Consider the following 17,177-nt stretch of genomic DNA (forward strand, 5'->3'; position numbering starts at 1 on the left):
TTTTCCTTACATCTAGTGGTAATGCCTAGGATTCTTTATTTCTTTATTTCAGAGACCGGATTTAGTTGCCTACTTAATATAGTGTAATTTGTCATCATGGATAAAATATTTATGAAAAGCTCATTATGTATAAGTTAAAACAGTCTGTTACTTTTATTACTGCTGCTACTAGTCAAGCATGCAAGAGTTCTGAAGTGCATTAGCAGAAGTGACCACAAGTGCATTGGGTCTTCAGGCTGTGTCAGGCACTTCAGTGGAAAAGCTCAAAAGACTTACTGTGGAATGAACATTCACCAGAATCATGTCAAACTTCACTTAGGTTTCAGACTTACTTAGGTTATAGTGAGAGATACCTATAGGGCATCTAGTTACAGAGTAAAAACAACGAGAGTCCTGTGGCACCTTAAAGACGAACAAGTTTCTGCGGGCATAAGCTTTCGTGGGCTGCAACCAACTTTGTCTGATGCATCTGACGAAGTGGGTTGCAGCCCACAAAAGCTTACTCCCATAGAAATTTGTTCGTCTTTACGGTGCTACAGGACTCTCGTTGTTTTTGCTGTATACAGACTAACACGGCTACCCCTCTGGAATAGTTACAGAGTGAGTCAGTACATCACAGAGTTCTGAATTCCATAGGTTTCAATCTTGAAGTGTTTCCTCTATCCAACCAACTACTAATTCTTTTCTTACCTTTAAAGATTTCTAAAATCATTTCTTAATGTGTTGGTTGTTTTGCAGTTTAACATGGCAGCCAAGCAGCTGCTGGAGTTGGATAAGCCCTCAGGTTCTTCCATAGACTCTGGAGAAGGTTCCTCTGGGGCAGCTCACAACAATTCACTCCAAAAGCACACTGATACAAAGAAGAACACCAAAAAACGGCACTCCTTTACCTCCCTTACCATGTCCAACAAGTCCTCACAGTCTTCTCAGAACCGCCACTCGATGGAAATTAGTCCTCCTGTCCTTATCAGCTCCAGTAACCCTACGGCAGCCGCCCGTATAAGTGAACTGACAGGCCTCTCCTGCAGTGCACCTTCTCAGGTAAGCTACTTGAAATAACTATAACATGAAATTAAATACAAAGCATTTTCTGCATTATGTTGAATATTCTAAAGCATTTCGTCATAATTAAGGCTCCTGATCCTTTCAGAATAAACATATGTAATAAATTAAATGTAAAGGAGCGTTTTCCACTTGTTTAAGTCCCAAATTTAAGGTTGGGGGTGGGAGGGGAGGAATTTTAGAAAATCTACTGTGATATAAGTGATTTTGAGTTCATTTAAAGATTTTTCAGTTTAAGCATTATTTTGAAGTGCTTTAAATAAAATTTTAAAAAGTTAAAAGAAAACCCTCAACAGATTTATTATCATATATGGAAATCAGAAACTAGACTAGTCAGTTTAATATTTGTTGTCTAAATTGAATAAAATACTGAAAATTAACAAACAGCATACATGGTAAAAAATAATTTGACTTCAGAAACTCCAGGACATTGAATAATCTCTGGTGTCATTTCTGACACTGGTAAGGAAGAGCCTTAGATTATATCTGATTTTATTTTTTAAAAACCTTGAGTGTTCATCTAACATTTTAATTACACTACTGTGTTTGATGAAGACTCTTTTGTATTATAGGACTTGTAAAGTTGACAGTTGTGGGGGGATATTAATGAAAGCTATAAAATACTGAGAGGATTTCACATAAATTTGACAGACTAATTAAATGTTTTATATTTAAACTCATTTGTTCTCTAATATTTAGAGAAAAATAAACATAAGCATAGTGTTTTTCACCCAGTTAGTTGCATGTATATCTCCCAATGTTTCTGAAAGATCGTTTCTGTCTATGCTGCCTGAAAAATGAGCAGTCTCATCTAATACAAATATTTTATGTAAATTACTATAAGAAAGTCAAAGTAACACGCTAAAGTTGCTGATGGTGGTATTCCCAGTAGAGTGCTGGTAGTACATTAATCATAAAGTGCACCAATCTACCATGACAATATATTCTTTCAGGAACTACCTAAAATTGACATCAATCTTCTTTTGACAGGTTCATATCAGTACCGCAGGGCTAATTGTGACCCCACCCCCTAGCAGCCCAGTTACAACTGGGCCTTCATTTACCTTCCCATCAGAAGTCACCTACCAAGCTGCTCTTGGCGTAAGTAGCATTTGACAAAACTTAGGCTCCTTGTGCATCTCTTTTTGTCTCCATTGTCATTTTCCTTTCTGCGATTCTGGTAAATTAGTTTGAAACTTTTGGGTTGTTTGATGTGATTACATCTGTAATAGTTAATAGCACACATTGAACTATGGCAAAAATTTGGCACTAAAGACCCTGTGCAGCATCCTATGCCTTTCATTCCCCAGTCTTGCTCTGCCTTTCGGTGGAGTAAGTACAAGAAGTACACTCCTGCTCCTTTCCAAGAGAACAAAATTTTTACTGAACATGAGTCAGAAAACAGGTAAATTAAGAAAAGGGGGCAAGAAATGTTTCTCGAAGAGCAACTTCCTCCAATCCTTAGCTTCTTGATTTTTGTCCCTCCTGCATTCAGTACTCAGAACAATCAAGGAAGAGTCCCTGAACCATCTGCTGAAACTGTGTCTTCCATTTATAAATCAGATGAGCTTATTTTGATTATCCTGTCTGCCCTCCCTGAATATCAAATACTACAGTCTTATTTGCAGGAAAGTCTATTGGCTCTTCTGTTTTCACAGATACATAGTTTTTAAGGCCGAAAGGGACAATTCTAATCATTTAGTCTGAGCTCCTACATAACACAGGCTATAGAACTTTCCTAAATTAATTCCTTTTTCAAATCCAATAGGTGTGGTTGAACTGGAGTATATCTCTTAGAAAAACATCCAATCTTGATTTTAAAATTTCCAGTGATGGTGAATCCATCAGCCCCATTGTAAATTGCTCCAATGGTTAATTACCCTCTCTGTTAAAAATTTGCACATTATTTCTAGCTTTCTCTCTTATCAAAAGAAAAAAAAAATATCTTCTGAGGCAAAATATTTAACAAAGAATTTAAATCACTGTGCAGTCAGTGCTGCAGAGCAATTCTGCCAGGAGAGAATTCCAGATCCAGATATTGGTATCTCTTCTTAGATGTTAGCATCTTTTTTAATTCCAAGCTGTCCTTACTATTGCACCTGTTTGCACTCCTTGCAAGCTACTCCTGCACATGCCTAATATTTGGGCTTCTTGTTCTTCTCTGTCTCTCCTTCACAATGGTATCTATAAGAACTGGACAGGCAGTCAATATCATAATCTGTGCCATGCAAGATGAGGAGTTGCAGATGTCCACTAGAAGGTCTTGTTTCCGGCTTGGGTACCCAATCTCAAAAAAGTCTGTGATTCAACACTGTGATTTCAAGAAACTTGTAAGAGTTCTTTCCTAAGGTTTTTTCCTTTGTGGTAACTAGTACTCTTCTTTATTCTATGAGATCCAGTAGCTCCATGTTTGTTGCCAAACATGCAAGTCACTTTATTTCGCTGTTGGTGAAAGCCATTAAAACTACCCTGTTTCTTTGGTTGCATTGAAGTTTCTTCAAAAAGCCTTCACAAAGGCTCTTCCATCAATACCCATAAGAATTAAACGACAGCAGTAAATGTAACCCAGGAGGGGTTAAACATCATTGGTTCACACCTCTAGTTATTTTTGACCAGGTTCCTGATTAGGCCTCTGATTAGGCATATAATTCCTGCAGGGAATCTGAATTTATTCTCTGCCATCTGCCTTTGAACCCTTGGGCTTTATGTACCAAAGTCTGTTGACTCTTAATGTACTTTTTCTTGTTGCCTTATTTTCAGTAAGAAGAAACTGTGAGCTGGCAGTTTTGTTTCTCTGTGTACACAAACTGCAATCTTGTGGTCCTTATTTTCTTTTACTGTAGATGATGTTAGATACTTCTTCAGACGAAGCAGCCTTCGGTCACGGAGTGCAAAATAGTTCTTTTAAAATTCCCCTTTCTCTCCTGCCTCGTATCCTCCTGTCTTATTTGTAATGTATGCTAAACACACCCTAACAGTTCCAGATGGCTGTATTGGAGTGGCATAAGGTAGAATTTTGAATCTGTAAATGTTTATGCATCTCTGGAATGATGAGTCTGGAAGTACCCTCCCTGGTATCTTGGATAGTATTAACATCAATAATAGGTATAGTTGGTTCTTGACATACATACCTGTTAACCATTGCTGGCTTAATTTCTTTCTTTATATTTAGAAGTGGGAACTATCTCATTGATTATTCAGTTTTTAAGGCTCTCACTTTAACTTTCCTCTTTGATTCTGAATACTATGGAAATTGCTTGGGAATCTGGACACACCAGTATTTAATACCAAAACTTTTGCTACATTTTGATTGGTGTTTCTGCTTATCGTATGTGATGACCGTAAAAAACCCAGTAATTTCAGAATGGTGTTTCCGCAGCTCTGCTATGTTACTTAAAGGTGGTGGCTATTATTTTATCTATGGACTAACCCAAAGATGGCACAAGGTTTAGTTCATGTAGCACAGCTCTTTTTATGTTACAACAAACTGAGCTGAAGAGAAAAAGAAAGCGGAACTGAAGAGTCAGAACAGGAAGTCCCAACCAACCCCTCTAAGTAACAAGAGTGTCTATCTCTAAAGAATCTCTGAAACAATGTATCTGTCCTATGTACCTATCTGTGTCCAATGTATCTATCTGTGGGGAGTAATGGAGAAAAAGTTACTGTCTTGTTCCATCCCCCTACAAGATAAGAGCCACTCTTATTTTCTAGGGATGGTATAATGAGCCCTCTTGCTTGAACAGGAGAGCACTGGCTCCAGGACAAATCTGAGAGAGTTCCTGGAGCTAAGGATCCTGTGGATCTTGTAGTTGTGCTTATATTTAAAGCCATGCTATGATTGAGTGGTTGCATTCTCCTGTCTTGGAAGGTAATACACACGTATGATGATCCAAAGAATGTCAGGACTGATATTCTTATTTCTTTTGTAATACTTCAGTTGTGGATGCTGTTTTGACCAAAGCCAAAAGTTCTGTGAGATGTGAAATTTATGGACTTAGGGCTGAAATCTTGTATTCCATGGACAAAATTTAATTTTATATTTACAAGACCTATAATTTCACTGCTTCTTAAAGAAATTCAGAATATGATTTAAAAATAGTTGTACATCAGATGATAATTCAACAGGAGTTCTCTCTCTTCATACTAACAGCAACAAAATAATAATAATAATTTAGGTATAATTTGTATGATATAAGTTCTAATGGTAGAAAGATACTAGGCATGATTTTCACTGAAAGATTTCATGGAAAATGCAGATGGTTAAAAGGGGTTCTGAAGGAGGAGGTAATTTGCTCTAGTAGAGTAAGATAATTGCATTCAGAAGTAGCAGAGGAAGAGAAATGTAATGTAACACCATCAGATTGGTTGCCTCATGATCATTCTGCCTTTAGATTCTGGTATAAGACTGAAACTACAGTGGAGGTTTTGAGCAATGATCTCCTATCCAACAGTGTCTATGCTGATGCCTTTTGATACTGCTGAACATGAAGTGATGTTAACAAGTTTGCAGTAAATAGTAGGAGGATTCCGAGGAAAGTCAGGGGTTATTTGTCAGCCCAAAGGAGGTACTGCAGGATTCCATCCTGGTCATGGACACAACTCCCTTCTTTTTTTTTTTCTTTTTTTCTTTTTTGGGTTAGTGGGTGGTCAAACCAGCTGATTCAATGGTAGAAATAAATCTGCATAAATAAGAGGCTAGCTGTCTGATATTTAGTCTTCATAAAAAGAAGATAATTTTGGTAGGCTGGGGGAAACATTCAGAATCATAGAAGATTAGGGTTGAAGGGACCTCAGGAAGTCATCTAGTCCAACCCCTGCTCAAAGCAGGACGAAGCCCAACTAAATCATCCCAGCTAGGGCTTTGTCAAGTCTGGCCTTAAAAACTTCTAAGTATGGAGATTCCACCAGCTCCCTAGGTAACCCATTACAGTGCTTCACCACCCTCCTAGTGAAAAGGTTTTTCCTAATATCCAACCTAGACCTTCCCTACCGCAACTTGACACCATTGCTCCTAGTTCTGTCACCTACTACCACTGAGAACAGCCTAGCTCCATCCTCACTGGAACCCCCTTTCAGGTAGTTAAAGGCTGCTATCAAATCCTCCCCTCACTCTTCTCTTCTGCAAACTAAACAAGCCTAGTTCCCTCAGCCTCTCCTCATAAGTTATGTGCTCCAACCTCCTAATCATTTTTGTTGCCCTCCGCTGGACTCTTTCCAATTTGTCCACGTCCTTTCTGTAGTGGGACACAATACTCCAAATGTGGTCTCATCAGTGCCGAATAGAGGGGAATAATCACTTCCATTGATCTGCTGGCAACATTCTTACTAATGCAGCCCAATAAGCCATTAGCCTTCTTGGCAATGTGAGACTAACCCTGGCACTGTTGACTCATATCTAACTTCTTGTCCACTGTAACCTCCAGGTCCTTCTCTACAGAACTGCTGTCTAGCCAATCAGTCCCCAGTCTGTAGCAGTGCATGGGATTCTTTCATCCTAAGTGCAGGTCTCTGCACTTGTCCTTGTTGAATCTCATCAGATTTTTTTGGCCCAATCCTCCAATTTGTCTAGGTCACTCTGTATTCTATCCCTATCCTCCAGGGTATCTACCACTCCTCCCAAGTTAGTGTCATCTGCAAACTTACTGAGGGTGCAATCCACCCCACCCTCCAGATCATTAATGAAGATGTTGAACAAAACTGACCCCAGCACTGTCCCCTGGGGCACTTAGCTTGTTATCAGTAGCCAACTAGACACTGAGAAATTGATCACTACCCGTTGAGCCCGATGATCTTGGTGAATCCATGCTGACTGTTCCTGATCACTATCCTCTCTTCCAAGTGCTTCAAAATGGATTCCTTGAGGACCTGCTCAAGAAGTGATGAGGGATTATATCAGTGTGGCTTTTGTTAATAGTTCAGGTTCATAGGCTCAGGTCTAACAAAATTCCTAAACTAAGTTAATTAACCTTCTGGGCACGATGCAAGGCACATGTTTTTCCAGACGTTGTGGGAGGTGATAATCAAAGGATGATAAGACATATTGTTATTATTGCACTATTATGTCTTTTTTGTAATTTTTTGATGTTTAAGCTGATTATTGGTCTTCATCTGATAGAGGTGGAGAAGCAGGTTTCTTATATCTGAATTTTAATATTATTTAAGAGTGCCTTGAGCATAGAGGGATGCCTATAAGGAATTTTTAACGTGCATTAATAAAATAGCACATCGTTTTGCCTTTTTGCAACAGAGCAAGGTGTGTGGTACTTTTTAAAATTCAAAACCCTTCCATTTATGGTAGAGGTTTTTTTAAAATGCTGTTTTCTACAATCAGGAGTGTATTCTGTGGCTGGAAAGTGATTATGCAGTCACAGAAAGCTCTATTTTTTCTCCCTTTTGGATTTCATTAAGCAAAAAAAAAAAAAAAATCCTTTTTAACCAGCATAAAAGGTTTTTACTACCTCACTTATTTTTGTGCTCTTTTGTGTGAAATATTGAATATAGGAACTGTCAAACTTGGCTTGAAATAGAGGCAGATTTGTCTCTCAGTATCTCCAAGAGATGGCTGAATGCCAGAATTTCTGAAAACTTGGCTAAAGCATTTGGATCTAATTTATTAAGTTCAAGCAGAGCAATTTATGGAGCATTTGTTGTCTACAGTCAATCAGGTATTTTGTTTAGATTTTTAAGTACTTGCCAAGTCTTATGAAGTTTAATTGGGCTGCAGCTCACTGCAGGTTTTATCCCTATAGAACTAGATGTGGTGAGGACAGCATAAGAAACTGAATAGAACAGAATAGAATGTTGTGGGGGACTGTACTTTAAAAAATAAATAGCCTCTTTATGACATATATTCATATAAGTACATCTCCAAGAAAGATACACATTTTTGAAAATATTCTAACTGTAATCTGGTGGTGCCTGTGTATTGTGTGTAAATATATGCTGCATATTTTCAGGATGAGTTTCCAGGGACTTCTAGTTGACCTCTCTCATATGCAATAGACATAAGAGAGTCCTGTACTTTTAAATGCTAGTTTACATTTTATTATTATTATTATTTATTATATATTCATGGACCCAGGGTCCCATTGTACTAGGCACTGCACAAACAAGGAACAAAGAGTCAGTCCCTGCCTCACAGGGCTTGCCATCGAAGTATAAGATGAAAAACAGCAGATGGAGACAGAAAGGGGAGTACAAGGAAACAATGAGGCCCATGTATACACTCCAGAGCCAATCCCAACATAGCCCCCTAGGCTTTCAATGCTTACAGAGTACAGGGACTATTGTATAGCTATAGGTAGCAGTTAAAGGCCCTTGCAACAGGGACTGGAGCCTTTCCCCACTGCCTCCCTACTACCAGAGCCTTTCACTGTAGCAGGGAAAGGTTCCCACTGTGGGAATATTGTGGGACATTACATTGCTAAAAATAACAGTGTAGGTGTTGGACGCACTACTTGGGCATGTAGAGACCTGTGCTGGGTAAGGTTCAAGCATGTAGGGCGTTGTTCTTCTCTTAGCCATGCCACAGCATCTACACTGTTGTTTATACCAATTCTAGCTGGGCATGCAATGTCTGTACTCTACACTCTGCCATAAGTGTAGATGTATCATAAGTATAAGACAAAAAACAACAGATGGAGACAAAGGGAAATACAAGGAGACAATGAGGCCAAGTCTATGCTCCAGAGCCTATGCCGGATAGCCCTTTATTGTAGACAAAGTGTCTGCTGACAGAAGTTGTTTTTCTATCAACATGGTAATACCACCTCCGCAAATAACATTAGCCATGCTGATAGAAGCACCCTTCTTCAGTGTAGTTGTGTCTACACCTGGGTTTTTTAGCCATGTTGAGTAGAGGGTGTGATTTCCTTATGTCTCCCGTCCCCCGCTCCCCAGCAGTCCTTGCTGATATAGCTATGCTGATGTAACTTTGTAGTATAGACCAGGCCTGAGACAATACTGGTCAGCGTGATAAGCTGCTGGGATATTGATACTACTGCCTATCTGTTGTCAAGTTTTTGATAGGCAAACATAACAATAGTTCTATTGCATTGTACTTCTTTCCTCTTTTGTGCAGACGGCTTTCAGTGAATGTGCACTGCCACATAGTCTTTTGTAATCTAAAGATTACTACTGAACCTTACTTTTTTTAGCCATTTCCAGTACACTTATATCTTCTGATGGTTTGATATGCAAAACCAGAAGTTCTGTCATAGTATACTTGCAGTCATTACTTAATTGGTTTTCATTTGGATTGAATATATAAATAGTTTTGGTGGAGTAGTTCTCCAGTTACTCTAGGTGTTGAACTCCATTAGTTTCATGTAATACTTGTTAACCTTCTTCAGCAAAGTACTTTCCATGGTCTGTTTTTATTAAAAAAAAACTAAACAAACCAGAGATCCCGTACTATGGTACCTTTGTACAATTAAGTGCATTAACAGAACAAAAATAAGAGATCTCACTGTACACTTCCATGCCAGTGATATAGTAACGTCTATGGATGTTGCAGTTCAAGTGCTAAGAATGTAACTGAATTTGTAAATTCCAAATGAATTGCTGTGATCTTCTGTCCTTTATATGACTGGACTGTAAATAACTTCATCAAAAAAACTATAAAGTAGTTACGATAGTTTTGTTATTCAGTACCTAGACATTTTTAAAACCTTGCGGTTTTTTGTTTCACCAGTCTAGAATCCTAAATGGATATTATCTGGCCCATGTAAATAGCTGTTGCTAGCATATTACATATTACGTTCTTCCGGGAGGTCAGGTACGTTCTGTCTTGGTTACAGTTGGTTTATTTAGAAATCACAAGGGCTGTATATATAATCAGAAGATTTAAATGAAAATAAGGTACAACTGTTTCACTGCTTACCTTACTGATCAGACAATTATTAAACGTTTTGAAGAAATGCATTTTTATTATATTGTGCTTTTAAGGCTGGGTGATCAGTTATGTTTTGAAACCTATGAGCATGCAGTTCATTACTGTATACTGAAAGTATGAGATTGCCTTTTACAAAGCTGTCTTTTATTAATGCGTTCACTGACTGCAGTATGATGATAATCCCTCTGTGTACAGTGCTAGGACATCTTTTATGAATATTTGCTTATATTTCAAAAAAGAAGAAAGTTAACAAATCAGCTTATGAGAAAAAAATCTGATGGCATGTAATTTTAGTTCTGAATGTCATGGTAGTGATTTATATTTATGTGCTGATGTATTGGAACGGACAGGCATACAATACATTTTGTCAATATATATTTTTAGTTTGGGGTCTTCAAAGCTGAATGAACAATGGAATGGTTCAGAAATTTGTTTAGAAATTAAGGGATTGTTTTACAGTAGAGTTGATAGGTAAAAATAATTTATGCTTTTTGTATCATACACTGAGAGGAAAGGGGGTTGTATTCAGTTCTTACATGCTGTGGTTCAAAGAGGTTTTTCAGAAGGGTAGTCCCTTTTTGTGAGCTTGTTTTCCCAGGAGTGTCAGTACACAGGCTCCTAAAGAATTATCTGAGGTTTTATAGCTCAGAAGGTAACAATTACTCTATTGATTTTCAAAAGGAATGGAATCCTGTAGGCAGAACCCCCATTAGGATCTGCCTGTAAAGGAACTGCAGCTTTTCACTGGTGTGCTTGTTAAAGATTACTGGTCCTGATAATACTGAATTTCAAAAGCTGGCACTTCTAAATAGAAGAATAAGTGAAAGTGGCAACAATAGGCACAGTGACTGTGGTCTACCATTGTTCTTGCTTTTTGTAGCCCACACATCAGAGGGAATTTTTCACTAAAAGGAGTGGTTTTGGGTGCACTGCAGCTAAATCGTATATTGCGTCTCAGCTCCAGGGATTGAAGTCTATTCAATAGTAGGATGTAAAACCTACTTCTTACAAGGCTTCTGAATTCATGTCAAGAATTCTCATAAAAATGTTGTTTGTTTGTTATAATTAGAAACAACACTTTCAGCTTTCCCTGTGCTGGGCAATTGCTTGTCTGTTTCCTTAACTGACTCTCGTGACATCAAGATCTTAAACTGGAAAAAGAGAGACAAACCTACTTTTCCATTTATGTCTTACCAACAAATGGCATGGTACAATGTTGTGCTCAACTAGTTTACTGTTAAAGATCTTTTTTCATTATCTTAACACACTGTGTTTTCTCTTGCCTCTTTTTATTCTTTTAATACTAGAATATGAATCCCCCCCTTCCACCACCACCTCTTTTGTCTGCCACAATCATTGCTTCAACGTCTTCAGGGCTGCCTTCTTCAGGAGTAGTACAAAGACCTGCTTCAGGATCAGCTGACCAAACAGCACACTTACGGCCACAGCCTCGACCAAGCGTGTAAGTGAAACTGAAACTTGTTACCAGTCAGTTAAGTTTGGGGAGTCGCGGAGGCGGGGGAGGGGACGGAGGGTAGAATTAAAAATTAGAGTAAGGCTGTGGCTACACTAACACTTATGTCAGCAAATCTTTTGAGTGACATAAATTTTGACGGCATAAGTGCTCGTGTGCTATGTCAGTGGGAGACACTCTCCACTGACATAGCTACCACCGCTCATTAAGCTGGTTTTATTATGTCAATGGGAGAGCTCTCTCCTGTTGGCATAACAAGGCTACATGAGCCATCTTACAGCAGCACAGCTGTATTTGTACAGCTGTGCCAGTGTAAGCTGATAAGTGTAGACATGGCCTGAGGCAAGTCATTTCAGATATAAATTGGAATATGTTCACGACTCATCTGCTGGCCTGAGTCCTGCTAAAATTCCCAGAAAGCAGTACATATAATCAGTAAACAAAAGCAACGCAATAGAGTTGTTACGTGATCTCCCCTAACAGTCTTCATGCTGAGGGCTATTTACAGCTTAGGTAAATATAATAGGATGCTGCTGCATTGTATTATGTGAATACAGGTACAAATATATGGAATCTTCATAATGTAGAGAGTGAATATACTTTTCTTTTCCTTGAGTTAGGGATGAGGACTGCAGAATTTACATGTGCCAATGTCCTGAGTGAGTTTCTTCAATGTCATCTATTATAAAAGGAATCAAAAGACCATCCCTATGTGGAATAATTTATGTCAGAACACAGAAAGCGTTGTATCTTGTTTGGCATGTTACATTAGCATGTCATTATCAGGCTGCCTGTGCAGGTTGCAAGTGCAGTTTGACTGAGGATTCGAGGATTCAGTTAATTAGTGGGTGGCAGTCTGGAATGAAGACAGAAAGCTGCTAACTAGTGTTATGCCTCACACTTGTAATACAAGCAAATTGAAGTAATCTTGACAGGTGAAAAATATTTTATATATAACGTCCTCCTGACAACATCTTTCTTCCTGAAAATTTCATTATATGAGCAATCTGGGAAAGTAGATTGTGCAGGTGGGGGACTGCACAAATTGCTGGACAGGTGGGAGCAGTGAAGGTTTGATATAGGAGGGAAGGGGACAAAAATACCCTTTTCACTTAGTCAGTGCACCTAGGACCAATTCTCTGCCCACACTGAGACTATTTTGTAAAGCCTCCTTTTCTCCTTCCCCTCTTTTGCCTATCCCCAAGAATGAGAGTGGAAAGATTTGTTGACTTCCCAATGTATGCAGTGATGGGCCCTTTTTCAAAAGGGGGCTTTTGTATTTTTGAGAAACTGCTATAGCTTATTTTTTGTTATTTCCCATGGGTCTGATATAAACATATTTTAAAGTTAAAAACAAAAACAAAAAATTGCTCTTCATTTTGCCCTGTTGCACAGTATAGAAGAAAGATGGTGACCAGACCATTTTTCCCATTCTAAAGTAACAATAAGAAATCCTATATTACTGGGAAATACCTAGCAATATTCAGCATAAAACTGTAGAAGCATCTGTTTTATTTTTATTCTTAAAAAGCTAAGCTTGCAAGTTGTAAAGTACATCTTAAAAAATAAAAATAAAACAGGAAAAAAAAGAGGACATACTGACACCACACACACACACACACCCCGCCATCCATGATTCCAGAGTTTTTACATTAAGCTGTTACTTCACAGGAGGAAAAAAAGTGGGTCTTAAAAGTGAAACAGCAGCCATTCTGTTTGAAGGCTTCAGCTACCAGCAACGTGGCACATCTCCTTGCAGCACTTCAGTTGCACTGGAGGGACCCAGTTCTGTGATTTAAAAAAAGAAAAAGTTGTATCAGAAGTATTTTATTTTTTTCTAAATCTGGTCTTTCATTCCCAAATATAAATATCCACAGAAAGGAAAAGAAGTGGTGGTGGAAGGCATGGAGAAGAATTTAACAGCTAGGAAACCCAGAATAAGAAACTTCATGAAATAAACAAAATTTACTGTTAGTATTTTCAATTAATTTTAATGTACACTAATTTCAATATACTGTGTGTCCCTTGTTAGTGTAACTGATTAACAAATTACCTCTCCTTTAATTGGACTTCTTTTTATAGTTGCCATAAGATGCTTGGTGGTGTGTCATTGGATGGCATGAGCACTTCTTGGGGTCATGATATCCCAGCACCTGTCATGCTGTAGCGTTTAATCGTTGCCCTTCACTTTAAAGTCTTACCCAGTCAGAAAAGTGAAAGAAAATGATTTTGTACCTTTTTATGTTTAAACATTAGATAAACAGAAATTCACGTCCTTTCCTTTCTTCCAGATATATTGCTATATATCCTTATACTCCTCGAAAAGAGGATGAACTGGAACTGCGAAAGGGGGAGATGTTTTTAGTGTTTGAACGTTGTCAAGATGGCTGGTTCAAAGGAACCTCCATGCATACAAGCAAGATTGGTGTTTTCCCTGGCAATTATGTGGCACCAGTCACAAGGTATGATTTATTTTATACAAGTGTCTGAATAGTTTACTTAGTGTCTAGTTGTTTACATTGATCTGTATGTTATACTTAAACCTAAAATGAGATAATGATATGAAGAGTAGTGCATTATAGTAACTACTTATGTTTTGGGATTTTTAAAAATAATTGAATCAAAGTGCTTTTTAATTTTGACAGGACGGTGACAAGTGCTTCGCAAGCAAAAGTCCCTATGTCTACTGCTGGCCAGACAGGACGAGTGATGACCATGGTCAGCCCTTCCACTGCTGCTGGAACATCACAGAAACTTCAGGGGAACACCATGACAGTCAGTTCCAGTGTGGTCCCAACTGCTGTGGTTTCTGCAGCACACATCCAGACTAGTCCACAAACCAAGGTTCTTATGCACATGTCAGGGCAAATGACAGTCAACCAGGCCCGCAATGCTGTTAGAACAGGTAAAAAGAACTTTTGCTTCACTCTGAACATAGTCAGCCTGTGAAATTCACTGATGCAAGTGGTCAGTCAGATTATGTGGATTGATTTTTTTTTTTTTTTTTTAAAGGAAAAATGAATATTTTTCATAACTCCAGTACATCTTTCTGGAACTGCTGAACCACTCATTGTTCTCATGTGAATGCAAGGCAGAAAAACCCATCCAATTTCATAAAAAATTTTAGTGCTGCAGAGTCTAGGCCAGATCCTGTCTCTCCTAAACTTCCCTATTGAAGCTTTTGTAGAACTCCAAGAGACAAGGGAGGGGAAGGGAGTCTGTTAAAGGAAAAGTTATTAAAATATACATATCATTTAGTCATAGTTCCTTTCCTAAGTGAGAGAAAAGTCTTCTGGCTCCTACCCTAGGTACTCTTCTGTGTATGGAGAGCTGTGTCAGATTGTGAATCCTGTCTGTCTTTGCCAGGTAAGAGCGAATTGCTATGATGTTGGCTCAGTCTGCCCAGATTGTGAGGAAGGGGGAACAGAGAAATCAAGTACTAGAGGCTGTGGTTCCAAGGCATTGCAGAGGGGTCCCAGTAAGCAGCCTGAAAATGTCACTAGTAGCAGAAATACTAGAGCAGATTGGTTTTTGAGGAGAATGTGAACCAACCTCAAGAGTGCATCTGGTCTTCAAGTTCCAGAGCACTGAGGAAGGAAAGTTGTACTCCATGGGGAGGACTGCACTGTAGCTCAGTTTGTTCACTGGATGACTATTTCATGTACAGCTTTGCTACGTGCAGAATTATTAGTCTTCCTGTGAAGTTTCAGATGTTGGCCAATGCAAGTGGTAAAGTATCAGGCTTGGACTAGTTCTTCTTCAAGTGGTTGCAGATGTGTATTTCACTCAAGCGTGCATACCTCTAGCATGCCAAAGCCAGAAAACTTTGCCTAACAGTACCCTTCAGGGCAGCAGACATGCCTTCTGGCCCCTCATAGCCCCTCTCATGGCTATTTAAAGACAGCACCACCCTGACCCCCTCAGTTCCTTCTCGCTGCCTGCTGATTGAATTGAACCACTCTGTGTGGTAGCTCACCTTATGCTTTATTGTCATGATGCTTTTCTGTGAGCTTGTGTATACAGTGAGTTATTGTGATACCCTTAGTATTTAGCTAGTTAGTATAATTTAGTTAAGTAGGATTTAGCCTGGTGCGATGCTCTGACCAGGTTTTAAACACTGCTCATCATATAGGGTGGCTATCCCTAATAGTGACTCCCACACTCTGTGTTTATTGTGTCTTGCAGAAAGGAACATTAAAAAAAGTTGCCCATATGTAGGTCATTCAAAAAAAGAATGCCGGTGGCTAGAGACTTGCACCTGAAGCAACATCTTATGGAGCAAGCCATGAGGCCTGTATCGGGGCTGGGGCAACCACAGATCATCCAGCCCCTCAAAAAACTTTGGAGCCTGCATGGATTGTTGTTGCATGGCCAGATTCTGATTCCTCTCTGAGGAAAAAGAGAAATTGTTCTTCTTTCTGTGGTCCTCCAAGGAGAAGGATTCTCAAAATGGATCAGAGCCACTCCAGAGCTTGGAGAGATTCCTCATCCTCTTCTAAAAGGAGTGCAGACCAGCACAGGGATGCCTCCATTATACAGGATAGAGTTGGGCCATCTAGCTGCTCTCCGATACCAATACGATTGGACACTGTACAGTTGTCTCCGGTACCATCCGTGGGACATCTGTTGAGTCTGGTACCAACGACATTGATGTCAGCTCTGATTGTGTCCACTCCACTGGCATACTGGGCAGCATCAGACTTGCTCTGTCTTTCTGTTCTTGACTCTCCATTAATTCAGGAGCACTCAGCTATGGTGGTTTTTTTTGTATACTCAGCACTGCCTGGACTGGTTGCAAAGTATTCCATGTGCCAGCACTGTTTCGGCATCATTTAAAAGTTAGTGTGCAGAGCTGAGTTTGGCCTCTTGTTTGGTACTTATGGGCTCATCGGCACAGATGCTGTCTTCAGTACTGACGATGTTTTCAGTGTAGACCGAGTCTGAAGGGTTGGTACCAGCCTCAGCTTCAATACAAACGTCTGTTCTGGTGCCAAGTGTGAGTGCAATGCCTCTACCAGTATCCAAGGCACCCAGCTACCTTAGTGTTGGCACCAGTGTGGCCTATATATTGGGCTTCAGGTGAGGTTGGATTATTGCTTGCTCCACCTGAAGTGGCTCTTCGTTGCCACCAGGCTACTTGAAAGGTTCTCCAGCTTGGGGACATCTTCCACCATTTTTTCCCCTTCCAGGTACCATTCTCAAGAATCTTCGAAACTTGCTGGGGACCATCATGGTACTGAGATTAGCACTGGTCCAGCAGTAGGGATGGGGGCTTTTGGCCCAGTTCCTACTGGCCACCAATGCCATATCCTTATCTGCAGTAGCCTGCTTGGAACCCTTCGGATGTTCCTCAATCTGTGAGGTCCTGATGATCTGCTCAGTTCAGTAGTCTGCCCTCTTGAACGACCTACACTGCAGATGGATTGAGGTTGTTCCCTCTCAACTGTTTCAGCCTGAACTAGTGTTAAAGGGGCAGGTGTTGCTGCAGGAGATCTAATTGTCTCCTCTTCCTTCCTCTTCCTTCTCTCTAAATGATTCCACAATGCTGGATTCATCTTCTCCTGTGCCAGAGGATTTTAAGTTGTATCAAGATCTCTTAAGGCAAATGGCTATAGGCTTGGGCATTCAGGCTGAGTTTGTTCAGATGAACATCCATAAGTTGGTGGACCTTTTCCAGCCATCAGCTCCAGCAAGAATAGCCCTCTCTCTGTAAATGATATGCTTTTGGAACCTGCAAAGACTTTGTGG

At 39.6% G+C, this 17,177-nt stretch overlaps 1 protein-coding gene across 4 annotated transcripts in view; it reads left to right on the top strand.

The window, feature by feature from the left end:
- SH3RF1 (SH3 domain containing ring finger 1) overlaps positions 1-17,177 on the top strand; it is a 152,873-nt gene that overhangs the window by 111,251 nt on the left and 24,445 nt on the right. For all 4 annotated transcript variants that reach the window (XM_067551754.1, XM_067551755.1, XM_067551757.1 and 1 more), the window contains exons 5-9: positions 739-1,041; positions 2,053-2,163; positions 11,263-11,417; positions 13,721-13,891; positions 14,075-14,334. In XM_067551754.1, coding sequence (XP_067407855.1) covers positions 739-1,041; positions 2,053-2,163; positions 11,263-11,417; positions 13,721-13,891; positions 14,075-14,334 — 1,000 coding nt within the window. The remainder of the gene's footprint in view (positions 1-738; positions 1,042-2,052; positions 2,164-11,262; positions 11,418-13,720; positions 13,892-14,074; positions 14,335-17,177) is intronic.

Source organism: Emydura macquarii, unplaced genomic scaffold (genome assembly GCF_026122565.2).
Source record: "Emydura macquarii macquarii isolate MOO-44397 ecotype Brisbane River unplaced genomic scaffold, CSIRO-AGI_Emac_v2 contig_1363, whole genome shotgun sequence".
In the NCBI taxonomy this organism is placed as follows: domain Eukaryota; kingdom Metazoa; phylum Chordata; order Testudines; family Chelidae; genus Emydura; species Emydura macquarii.